The 12,326-nt window shown below is 36.6% G+C and overlaps 1 protein-coding gene across 1 annotated transcript in view; it reads left to right on the forward strand.

Moving 5' to 3' along the window:
• INPP5F (inositol polyphosphate-5-phosphatase F) overlaps positions 1–11,021 on the forward strand; it is a 46,910-nt gene extending 35,889 nt beyond the window's left edge. Inside the window, exons 13-20 of the mRNA XM_026105536.2 lie at positions 875–1,003; positions 2,540–2,657; positions 3,194–3,392; positions 4,525–4,596; positions 4,696–4,769; positions 5,765–5,893; positions 6,615–6,702; positions 8,369–11,021. Of these exons, the coding sequence (XP_025961321.2) occupies positions 875–1,003; positions 2,540–2,657; positions 3,194–3,392; positions 4,525–4,596; positions 4,696–4,769; positions 5,765–5,893; positions 6,615–6,702; positions 8,369–9,503 (1,944 nt within the window). The 3' untranslated portion in view covers positions 9,504–11,021. The remainder of the gene's footprint in view (positions 1–874; positions 1,004–2,539; positions 2,658–3,193; positions 3,393–4,524; positions 4,597–4,695; positions 4,770–5,764; positions 5,894–6,614; positions 6,703–8,368) is intronic.
• The last annotated feature ends 1,305 nt before the right edge of the window (positions 11,022–12,326 follow it).

A 12,326-nucleotide genomic window follows, 5' to 3' on the forward strand; every position in this document is an offset into this window, starting at 1 on the left:
TACTAAGGCTTTCTTTTGGGGGAGGTCTAAATTTAAGTTGAAGTGACCAAATTTGCTTTAGTGTCCAGAAGCAAAACATGAAGTCTCTATAATGTGCTTGTTCTTGTGACTGGAAGGAAATAATCCGTTTATTTTTATTTTTATTTTTTTTAGACCTTCAAGGTTACGAAAGCCTTTGTTTTCAGTTACTTATGTTTCACTGATCTTGCTGTGTTTTACAAGCTGCATTTCTTAATCTGACATTGTTATCAATGGCATGATGCTGTTAGTTAAAACAGTGTATATGAGCCTTAATCTTTTAAGGGTTAAGTTAATCCATAGCAATAGTGTAATCATAAGCTAATGATGAGCCATGCTGTTGAAGTTCCTTGGTTGCGAGTGTTGAAGTATGTAGTGCACTTTTTTCAACTCAGAAATGAAATCTCGCTGCTGTTTTCTATTCTAGATGTAAAATTGAAGCTTCTTGCTTTACAATGAAAGAAATTGTGACACAAGACTCTAGTATGGGTGATACAGCTTGAACAAGTTAGAGTTGTGATATCTGTTTTTTTGATGGTTCCCTGTAGAAAACTGAAGCATTTCCTCTTTTCAGTAATCCAAAGTAACTTGTTTTCCTTCAGCTAACTTTTTGAAGATGCATTAAATATGAAAAGTAAACTTACTACTGCTGCTTCCAATGGTGATTCTTTTGATGTGATGTTTAACAATGAAGTTTATCTGATAGTGAGCAGGATGGTCTTTTTTTTTTTTTTTTTTTTTAAGGACTATTTAAAACTTAACAATTAAGGTTCAAGATAGTCATTTTCAATGTGAGTACTTGATAAATACTTCTGAGTGTTTGTTTTCTTATGTTAATAAGTATATTAAATTCCAGCTAAAAAAACTGGGTGTCATGCCACCAGAACAGCCTTTGCCAGTGAAATGCAATAGAATCTACCAGATAATATGGGCGAACAATGGAGATGCCATAAGTCGGCAGTACGCTGGCACAGCAGCTTTAAAGGTAAAGGGTAAAGTGTTATCTGTTACAGTGTTGAGTAGCTTGTTATGTAGTAGCTTTTATGACCAGTAGAGAACTTCTGTGTACATAGCAAAATTAGCTGTGTTCTGCTTGCTTGTTCTGGGAGACATAGGGCCTTTCAATAAGAACATTTTGTGTTGGATCTAGTGCAAATGAAGGAAAGGCTTGAGTGGCAAGCACTGCTGTGACAGTGCTGGCTTAACTTCATAAAGCTAACGATGTCTAGATACAAAACAGCTGAGCTAAGTTTAAGACCTATGAGCATTTAAGCATTACTGTGCTTAAATTTAATCACAGTAGTTATAGTTCTGTGAAGTTCTCTGAAGGACTTAAGAGCAGGCTATGTAGATAGATAGGGTGACATTGATTAGTTACATTTTCTTAGTTGTAGTGCAGTCTACCAGGATCAGAAATCAGATGTGAAACTCCTTGCAGGTTTAGTGAGCTCTGAAAAGCCATAGGCTTATGAGCTGCTTTCTGTGTATATAGTCGTTGGTGGAACAGTCTTAGTATTCCCAGTACTTGGTGTTGGGAAAAACCTGTACACTGGAAATGCTTAAGACTTAAATCTCTTTCCTCTCTCCACTCAACTTTGGTTAGTCTATTACACTGCTGTTTCTTGAAGATAAACAAAACAGCCTGACAGTCTTGTCTTTATTATGGGTATTTGACTCTAAATCTGGAACACAGAGCTTTAGTTTATGGGCTGAAATTTTCAGCTTGGAGATCTCTGTTCACTAGTGGTGTCATAGACTAAACTGATTTTTCACTTTAACTTCAATTTTAACACTTGAATTTTCAGTTTCTTTTAATTTGAAAGTGAAATATACTTGAAATGCTTTTAATACTAGTTAGTATGGCTTTTAGAACTGCTCTGCCAATACTATATGACTTTTTAGTCTGAAAACTGTCAGGATCCTCTAGTGAAGTGACTGCCTTTTTTTTTTTTTTTTTTTTTTTTTTTTTTTTTTTTTTTCTTCTTCCTTCTTAATTCCTGTTCTAGGCCTCCTGTGTCCTAGAAACTTTGTTTCAGAGGTTATATGGTGATGTACTATCAGAGAAGCAGTTTTTCTTTGGGGTGTTATACTTGTCTTGCTTTATTAGCAGAAGCAAAAAAAGATGCAAACCTTCCTTCAATAAGCTCTAATCTTTTCTGTTGTTCCAATGCTGTTTTTTAAATATAGGACAAAAATAACTGAGGTTTTCAGACATCTCAGCCTGATGTCTTAAGTTTTTCACTTTAATCTTGTTGGTATATATGTGCAAATTATTTTTTTAGGATATTAGATAGAATCCTAGGGCTGTCAAAAGCATAAGATACTCTGCAGAGTGAAATATACCATGAAAAATGAAGACTCTTTGAAAATATATTTTAAGCTTCTATATGCAAGTTACTTGAACTTCCTTTTTGGGTTGTCATCCATTCAGTTCTGAGCTTCAAAAGGTTAAAGCTTTTGAGAGCTGAGACCACGGCTTTGAAGTTCTGTGTCTGCATGATTTAAATGTCTTGTGCAACAGGGTGACTTCACAAGGACTGGTGAAAGAAAGCTGGCAGGAGTAATGAAGGATGGAGTAAATTCTGCAAACAGATACTACTTGAATCGTTTCAGGGATGCTTATAGGCAAGCAGTCATAGGTAAGAGTAAAATTCCATCCTCAGCTGAATTATTGAATTTGACAAACCAAGATGATTTGAGTAAACTTTTTGACTGTTCTTTAAACTTTAACAGTGCCTTAAGTGTGTATACTGTTCAAGTCTGTCCAGTGGACACCACACAGAACAGTCATTTATTATGTGGAGATTAAACACCAGTCAATTCAGTGGGATTATATGCAGTGTAGATCAGTGTAGAATTTGTTCGTAACTTATTAAAAGCTTTGTCATATGTTCTGCTTTAGACAAGGTCAAACTTATGTAGCAGAGGTTGTAAGAGTTTCATATTTTAAGGTACTTTTAAAGATGTGTGTGGCTGAACTTTCCGTATAGAATGTCGGTTGAAACTGCAAGCTTGGTAGGTACAATACTGTCTTCCCTCAGTGAAATGAGTTCAGCTCTCCATACTGCACTGCTTTAAGAACCATTCTGAAGGCATTTGCAAATTAATCAGGCTGCTGCTGTATATTTTATTTTTAATTGTTGCCTTTATTAATTATCTCTTTTTTTTAATCTAGACTTGATGCAGGGTATCCCTGTAACAGAGGATCTGTACTCCATATTTACAAAAGAGAAAGAGCATGAAGCCCTGCACAAAGAAAATGTGAGAAGTCATCAGGAACTAATCAGCCAGCTGTTGCAGAGTTACATGAAACTGCTTTTACCAGATGATGAAAAATTTCATGGAGGATGGGCACTTATTGACTGTGATCCAAGGTTTGTTGAGTAGTCATAACTGATCAACTGCTACCATGACACTTCTGTAACTACTAATATTTTAAATGACTAGTCTTCATTTGTTGCTTTAATAGCTGGTATGTTAAACATGATACAAATGGGCAGTTTTCTGGAATGACTGACTCCTTGAAGGATTTGAATACCTGTAATCTTACAGTGAGTTTAAGTGGCTTGTACTGAAAACATGAAGTACAGTCAAGATCTTCCAAAATAAACTTTTTCAAAATGCCATAAATGGTGCATAAAGGAGTTAACCAGGCAATTTCTCAAAATTATGCATCCATTTGTTAATATTGCCAAATTGTGGTAGGCACCAGGAAGAGAACTTTCAACCACTCCTAGCCCTAAAAGAGGTTGTTTTCTTTATTGCTTTATAGGGGAAGTGTAATTTGACTGCAAAGCCATATCTTATTAGATTAGGCTTTCATACTACAGACCCGTTAGACAAAAATTTAGAGTTCTTCTCATGAAAAATAGTGAGTACAAACTGTAATTTCATTGATAAGTCACCTTATCAAGTTTAGTGTGTGCTAACTTGTACAAGAAAAATAATGGTTAGGTCTTCTGCAGCTTAAGCTTTAGCATCTAAACCAGTGAAGGATACTCACACACACACACACACACACAACTCATGTGCATTGAGTCTATGCAATATCTTCCCTTCAGTATTTTTAATATGTCCAAGAAGTGAACTATTGCTTGACCTGATCTTATAGCTTACATAGAAGGATATCAAGTGTTAGGTATCTCTAGGGCTAGGAGAATATTAATGTGTGCATGGGTCCTGCTTATACTATGGCAAGTTTAACTTTGACAAAGCAGTTGTGGCTTGCTAAGAGTATCTTGTTATCTGTGTGTGTTATGTTGTGTGTGTGTGTGTTTTTTTTTTTTTTTTTTTTTTTTTTTTTTAAGTGGGTCAGTTTATAGTCGATGAAAACTGCAGTGCACAAGCTATGGACAGATAACATCATGCAAGATAGCCTACCAAAATTGAAGTCTTTTGTTGTAATGTGCCTTTAATTGTAAAAGTGTGTCCTGAAAATACACTGGGGATCAATTGCAGTTGTACCGTTACCCCCTGCTCTGTACTGACTCTTTTCTTCCCCCTTAGTCTCGTTGATGCCACTCACAAAGATGTGGATGTTCTTCTGTTACTTTCTAATTCTGCCTACTACATGGCCTAGTAAGTTACCAATTGCTCTTACCCTGTGTAAAGTACAAAGTACAAAAGTAGCTTTGTTCTGGATCAGCCAAAAGCATTTAACTCTGACTCTCTCTCTAGCTATGACGATGAAGTTGACAAGGTGAATCAGTACCAAAGGCTAAGTCTTGACGCTTTGGAGAGAATAGAGATAGGTAAGAGCCGAGTCCCAGGTATCCCTGCTTCCTAAGGGGCTCTCAACAAAAGCTTGAGCCAGTTAGCCAAAACATTCTACATGATATACTGAAACAAAGCCTCAATACATTGTGCACCTCTGGTGTAGTCTACTGTAGCTAGAAATGTGATGTCTTGCTGTTAAGTTACCAAGCTTGAGCCTGTGTGTTCTCTCACAGTCATCACTTCTGTCAGGATGTCTTCTGGTACTGCTTGATATGGAAGCTCTGATACTCGATAGGTCTCTAAAAATGTTCCTTTTCTCAAACTCAAACACTTTAATCAAAATCAATTTAATTATTGATCAAATTGCAGTAACAATTTGATCGATGTCACATGTATGCCTATATGATATACACACACTCCCTTTGATGCAAACAGAGCAGGCAGTTCTGAGTTACTCATTCAGATCTTTGTTTCATAGCTTTTTAAAAATTCTTCTTTAGCCAGGTTTCAAAATTAAAAAAATTAAGTTTGAGAAGAGATTCCCTAGCTTAAGTGTGAATACATCTGAAAGCAGCTGTTCTCTGGTTTTAACAAACTCATTGTAAATGTGCTTTAAGGGGGGATGGAGTGTACGTGATTTAACTTTCAGAACTGTGTGCAGCAAAGAAAAAAGCCATTTATAATTAGAAACATGCTCTTATGAAATCATCTTGTTATGCTGATTAATTTGATTAAAGAGCATAACATTCACAGGTTAAATCCAGCATTTTCAACTGATGGCACACTTAAAGTAGGTATGGTATATCTGTTTCTATTGCTGCAGCAAAGGTTTTTCAGTTGGAGAGAAGGGAGGGAATTCTGCATCCCTCTTGCCCCCAATTCCTTATGGATGTGCAATTCTTTAAAGTTCAGTGGAATGGTCTGTTGCACTTTATTATGGATTAATATCTTGAGTTACAGAAACATCTAGACCAAATAACTTAAAAAAAAAAAAAAAAAAAAAAATCTAACTTTCTGGTTTATTTCTCAGGACCTGAGCCTACTCTCTTTGGCAAACCGAAGTTCTCTTGCATGAGGCTGCATTACAAACACAAAGAAACAAGTGGGTATTTTCACACCCTTAGAGCTGTGGTACGCAATCCTGAAGAAGATGGAAAAGGTTTGTTTCATACATGAAAGTTTTATAGTTGAAAATTTACTCAATATACTAATATTTATCTCTGTGTGAGCACTGTTTTCCATGACTCTTGGAGTAACTTCTAAAAAAGGATAAATTTTAATATAACCCACTTCTCTGGGAGAAGAAAAATACCTATATGTGGCTTCCTGTGTGAACACTAAACCACTACTGTTTTAATACAAAGAGACATACAATTCAGATATGATTTTAAAGCAATATTTTTCCATCTAAGAACTAGACATTGAAGTGTTGTCTTTTTGCTCCAAAAAATAAGACAGACTTAAGTTCCTAGAGTGGAAGAAATGGATTTAGTTAGTGAAATCAGTAACTAGAAATGTCTTGCTGCTTGCTTCACTAAACTAAGTGAATACTAATAAGTGAAAAATCACTTACCTGGAGCACTGAGCTTTGCCAGCAAGGATTAGAATAAACATAATTCCAATTTTATTGGTTCTCTCACTTCAAGGATGCATCTTTTGGAGGGGGGGGGGGGAATTCACTTACATCCAGCCTTCAGGGCTTAAGGAGAATCTAGTTCCTTAAGCTTATTTTGTAAGCTTTTAAATTCAAATTGCAACTTCTGGGGTTCAAGTATTAGAGGAAAATAAAATTAATGTTTCATTAAGTGACTGTAACTTTAGATTTCAAAATATAGGATTTCAGGTTTTTAGAGTCTGACAGGCTGCTAATTGGATTTCAGATACTCTTCAGTGCATTGCAGAGATGCTGCGAATCACGAAGCAAGCGATGGGATTAGATGTGCCCATTATTGAGAAAAAGCTAGAGAGGTGAGTACTTAAATGATGTGACTCTTGTTCCACTTTTTTTCTCTTCTCAGTGGCTACCAGTTCATAGTAAATCATGCATGAGATGTCTACCAGAAACTGCTTTGTTTCCTAGCTATTGCACTAGGAATGAATTTGTTTTATACTGCTTTTGATAACCAGAAGATGTGGTTTTGAAACAATATAGAAGACAACAGTCCAAGGTGTGTTTGGGATGATTTTCTTAGAAAAAAGGTCACAAGGAAATTTGACAACACTGGGTAAACAATGAAGTTGAAATCATCCTTCCAACTCAGGATGACAGTGATGTAAGAGTTTAGGAAGGCAAATATGAAGGTTTAGTCTGGGAAGAAGTTTTCAGCTCCACTGGTGAGGAATGCCAAGACTTCAGTGCTAATGAGGATGCAGTAGACATAATTGCTCCTGAAATAACAATGCAAGGAGAAATCTGAAAGGGTTTGAAGTAAAAGTCTATGGTAGACATGAACATACCAAACAGAAGAGATGACGACTTCTAGGCAGTACTACTGATAACTGGCAGGACTTATCTGTAGTCAGTGGAAGCTTTAGAAACTTACTTGACTGCATTTTTTGAGGCTAGGGAAAGGTACTACTGCTAGTGTATTTGGACATGAATAAAGAACATAGGTAGCAGAAAGACAGATGAAAACAAATGTATAAACAGTGGTGATAAAGCAAGCTTGAATTGCTCTTTTCTTGCAACTTCTGGTCTGTTGAGAACGTATGTCTTTTTCCAACACTTCTGTAGCATACAATAAAAAGACAGTGATGTTGAATAGCAGATCAAAAATTTCCATTATGAAACTGTCAGTAAATTTTTTGGCCAGTAATCCTTTTTTGGCATGAGGGGAGAAGAGTTTTCTTGTTTGTAGGGTTTTTTGAGCTGTCTGTTACTAACACTAGTCTTGAATGTCCAACCCCCCCCCCCCCCCCAAGACTAATTAGTTCTGTTCTAAAAGTTAAGTTCACTGTCTAAGTTAAACAGAAGTAACCCAGATATGTAAGTATTGGTGAGGTGTTAACATTGAGGAATGATGAAGTAGAAATAATAGAGGAAGGCTAGCTGAAGTTCAGCAGATGCTTTACCAGCTGATATGTAACATGTTTCATGGACCCTTCCAATTCAGACTGCATAAGCTACTGAAAAGTGTGCTGTGTAGCACAGCCATAAGTTGACAGGGAAAAACTACTAGGTCAACTATTTCAACAACTTCTTCCCTGCATTGATCATTGGGCCACTATTTCAGTTTCTTTTTCAGGCTGAATAGAAAGTGTAGCAACAACTTTTCCTTTCTTTGCACTATAGATTGTAAATATTTACGAAATCTGGATACTGACTACAGCATAAATAATGCCAGGGTTATAGATATATATAATCCAGTTTTGTCTAAAACTAAAAATGTCTGTGTGAGCTTGCTTTTCCTCCTTGATTAGCTGAAGTTCTTTAGTAACCCTCCTTTGTTTTCTTCTTACTGTGTTTTAATTTGTTTAGTTTACTTGGGTACAATTATGTAATGAAAAGACATTGTTACTCACTAAAACGTCTATCTCTTATGAAAATAGAAGATGGTAGATGGTGAGTACTTGGTGTTTTATAAATGAAACTTTGTTAATTGTACAGTGGAGACTTTCTTTTTTTTCCCTGCAGGAAGAGCAGTAAACCTCATGAAGACATCATTGGCATTCGGTCTCAGAACAGAGGGTCCCTGGCCCAAGGCAAGAATTATTTACTGAGCAAGTTTTCATCTCTCAATCAGAAAGTAAAACAAACCAAATCCAATGTAAACATTAGCAATCTTCGGAAGTTAGGCAGCTTTACAAAACCTGAAGTGAAAGTTAACTTTTTAAAACCAAATTTGAAAGTTAATCTTTGGAAATCGGATAGTAGCCTTGAAACTCTAGAGAATCCGGTGGTAGAGACTAAAGTCCATACTGAATCTGATATAGAAATATCAGATAATGATTCATTCCATTCAGATGACTTCCTGACTAACTCTAAATCTGATGAGGACAACCAGTTAACTGACTCTCTAGAGAACATAGGGCAGACAGACTATGTGCTGCCTAGCTGTGGTATCATTGCTTCAGCTCCCCGATTAGGCAGTCGGTCCCAGTCTATAAGCAGCACTGACATGAACATTAGCATTCATGTTCCATCTGAGATTCATGTCACTCAGGCTAGCACATCTGAATGTGAAGACGTACCCATGCCTTCTGCTGAGAATGTGGAGATGGAATTTGCTAAACCTATTGATGTGTACTGCCAGAGGTTTGTACATGATGCTCAAAATAAGATAGCAGATGTCTTGGAGGCTGAGGCTGGCTCTCAAGAGCCCTGTCACGTAACAAATCAAACCAGCAATAATACTGCTAAAAAGGCAGAAACTAAGGCTGAAACTATCAGAGACATTCCTTCCAGGCCATCAAAGTTGGATGTGCAGTCTACTGAGCCAGATCCTCAGCTCTTAGCTGTTGATGGGACCTACTCCAGTAAATCTCATAGAAGCCCAGGATCTGCATCTGGTATACTTGAGACAGGACTCCATATTACTCCTTCTCCAGCTGACAGTAACAGCAGCAGAGCTGTCTCTCCCTTTGCTAAAATTCGCAGTTCCATGGTCCAAGTTGCTAACATCACACAAGCAGGATTGACTCAAGGGATTAATTTTGCTGTGGCAAAGGTCCAGAAGAGCCCTGCAGAACCAGAAGCTATAAATGAAGTCAAGCAAAAAGAACTGAAAGAAATGTTTACACAATGCCAGACACGAATAATTCAAATTTAGTTGCTAATTTAGGAAATACTTTTTGTTGTGGCTTTTAATACAATGCTAAAAAGATATATCAAAGCTCATTGTAGCGTGAACTGCTACTGAATACTGGGATCAAAACCATAATTTGTTTACAGGAAGTGCGTGATGCAAACGAATTTGGTTCTGATGAAGCTTCAGAATTCCCTTAAGCACCTGAGACAAAAGAAGGGTAAACCATGTTTAAACAGGTAGCCTAGACACTGGGATTTATAAGCATGCTGTCCATCTTAAATGTGTTGCACAGGTTTCTTTCTGAGACTAGTTTTGTAGGTCTTCTGACTTATGTAGGGAGTATTTATACTAAAAGGGTGATACTGCACTTCTGTGACCTTACTTACCTTGCACTGCACCAGCAAAATAACTGATAAATTTACATTTTATTTATTTTTGGACTAGTATTTGTACTTGTTTCCATTGGAAATTTTAGACACAGCTTTCTATGAATCGTGCCTCTACAATGGGAATTGATGTGTTTTTGTTGTACTTGGGTATATTGGCCAGGAATTTTTTTCCTTTCTGCTATCTTCTTCCTCACTTCTTGGGACACTTTCAGGAAAGATTAAGTATACTGATGCAATCTGAAATATCCATGGTCCTGCAGTGCAAATTTAGTTTGTATATTTCTATTTTTCTTTTTTGCCGAGTAAGGGGGAATGGAGTTAATGACCTCTAATTGTCTTGCCCATGTCAAAGCTGTCCTGTTCCGTTTTTTCCAAACTCCTAACACTGTCAATCTGCTCTTTTTTTTTTGACTTGGTATAAAGCAAGACAGTTAACAGACCTTCAGGTAGTGTGGCTCTCTGTGGGTGTGCTATAATATTGTATGTGGTTTTCTTTTTTCCCCACACTGTATTCTAACTGCCCAGATGCAAAAGCTCAAATAACTTCTTCCAGAACAAGTAAAGTATTGTTCCATAAAATCAGTATTGATATTGGAGTGTAGCTGTCAAATGTCTAATCAAATTCATTCCTAACTCAAGCTTTGCATACTTGCTGGCTAAGGCTAACCTTCCACTTGTGCTGGGAATTGGATAACAAACGTGTGTGTGTGTCAAAGGATTTAGTCTACCTAGATTACTCCATCTTTCCTGGATATGCCTTGCAATGCCATTCTAGTATAGGGCACTATCCGAAAGCTAGTGCAAAACAGAATCTTACTATGCTGTGGTTCATAACTTTACCCACCATTACAGAGCCAGTGCCTCTGTGTTCTAGTACATGTACTGTAGATAAGCTGCACGTGGTGTTCTAAAAAGTGTCATATGGGTATTTCAGTGTCTTAAAACTTCTCTAGTGTATTTGAAATGATTATCTACTAAACCTGATTGTCTGAAACTTTGTTAAACAAGTTTGACTTATTTATTTGTTTTATTAAAGTGATGTGGTTTGGGGTGTTTCGAGTGTCTAAACCTGTGGCTATATTTAAAATACCATTGTATTTTAATGTGAGCAATATACATGAGATATTTTAATAAAAAAAGTGGAATCAAATATTTCTTGGCACATCATTTTATCAACAAATTTGGCACATCATTGGATATGCAACTCCAGCTTTTAGGGGGTCAAGTTTAAAAGGGGGGGTCTTCCCCTTGATTTTTTCCCCCTCCTTTCCCCCCCCCCCCCCAGCCAAGAGTCAGGGAACACATAAGTGTCTTCATTAATGAAATCTTTAATCCTTTTCTTTTAGTGTTGTGCTGCTACAACATGGGCCTTGGAAAATGCAAGTCATAAATGTTCATAAATATACTCTTAAATTGTCTAAGTCTTGGTACTTGTAATGCTTCTGGGGAAGGGAGAAGAAATTCCACATCCTTAGAGTACCTGGAAAATACTCTGCCATTATTTTGGTAGAAGGCAGAAAAAACTGATCTGTGTAAATTCTTGCACAGTGACTACTTATCTGAAACTTACAATGCAAGACTGCAAGGGTACCAATATCTGAGAAGTCATTCCTCTGTTTAAATGCTATGTGTGTTTGTTTTTTTTTTTTTTTAAATAATCTGGGGCATATCTTTCAGGAAACTTAATTCCTGATCTGCTGTATTAGTTGATCAGTTTATTTGATTTGGAAGTATAATGTCCTTTCAGCTTATGAATTATGAAATATGCTGATGAGGTTTGACACTGTCCAATATTCATGCATTGAACTTTCCTACAAGTAGCCCTTGAAGAAAACTATGGAAAAAGGTTTTCCAGACAGCTGCATTTTTTTTTTTTTCTAAGAGTTGACTTGGCTTGCATTCTTAGGCTTCACTTTTCTTATATTCATTCAGTTTTCTACCTTTATATTAAGCTGCAGCAGAAAGCTGAAAACATGCATATTCCTTTTACTATTCTGAAAGGGAAGTTTAGTCCCAAGTGCTTTGAGAAGGGCATTGAACTCACATTTATCCTATTAAATGTATTCTTATATATTGACTAAAGAACCTATGTCACTTAGTAAATTAATGTTTGCTACACATTCTTACTTATAGCTTTAGCAGATTAGTTTATCTCAAAATAGTTTTGTGTAAGTAGACACTTCATGTTGGGGCTAAGGTACAAGCAGTCCATGTAAAATGAGCTTATTTGAAATGGGTAAGACTGTAACTGGTCTTGATTTGTCTTCTGAATGTTTTGAAAACAGCATCAGAAGGCTGTGAAATATTAGCATAAGCTGTCCAGTAAGAATGGGTATTCCCTGTGATCCCTTTGAATCTGATACAAATAGTTTCTCTGAGTGAATGGTATTCTAGAAAGTCCCAAGAATCTGTAATACACAAACATGTCCTTAAAACTTTTGCTTGTTGCCTTTGT

This window comes from Dromaius novaehollandiae, chromosome 6 (assembly GCF_036370855.1).
Source record: "Dromaius novaehollandiae isolate bDroNov1 chromosome 6, bDroNov1.hap1, whole genome shotgun sequence".
Classification (NCBI taxonomy): Eukaryota; Metazoa; Chordata; class Aves; order Casuariiformes; family Dromaiidae; genus Dromaius; species Dromaius novaehollandiae.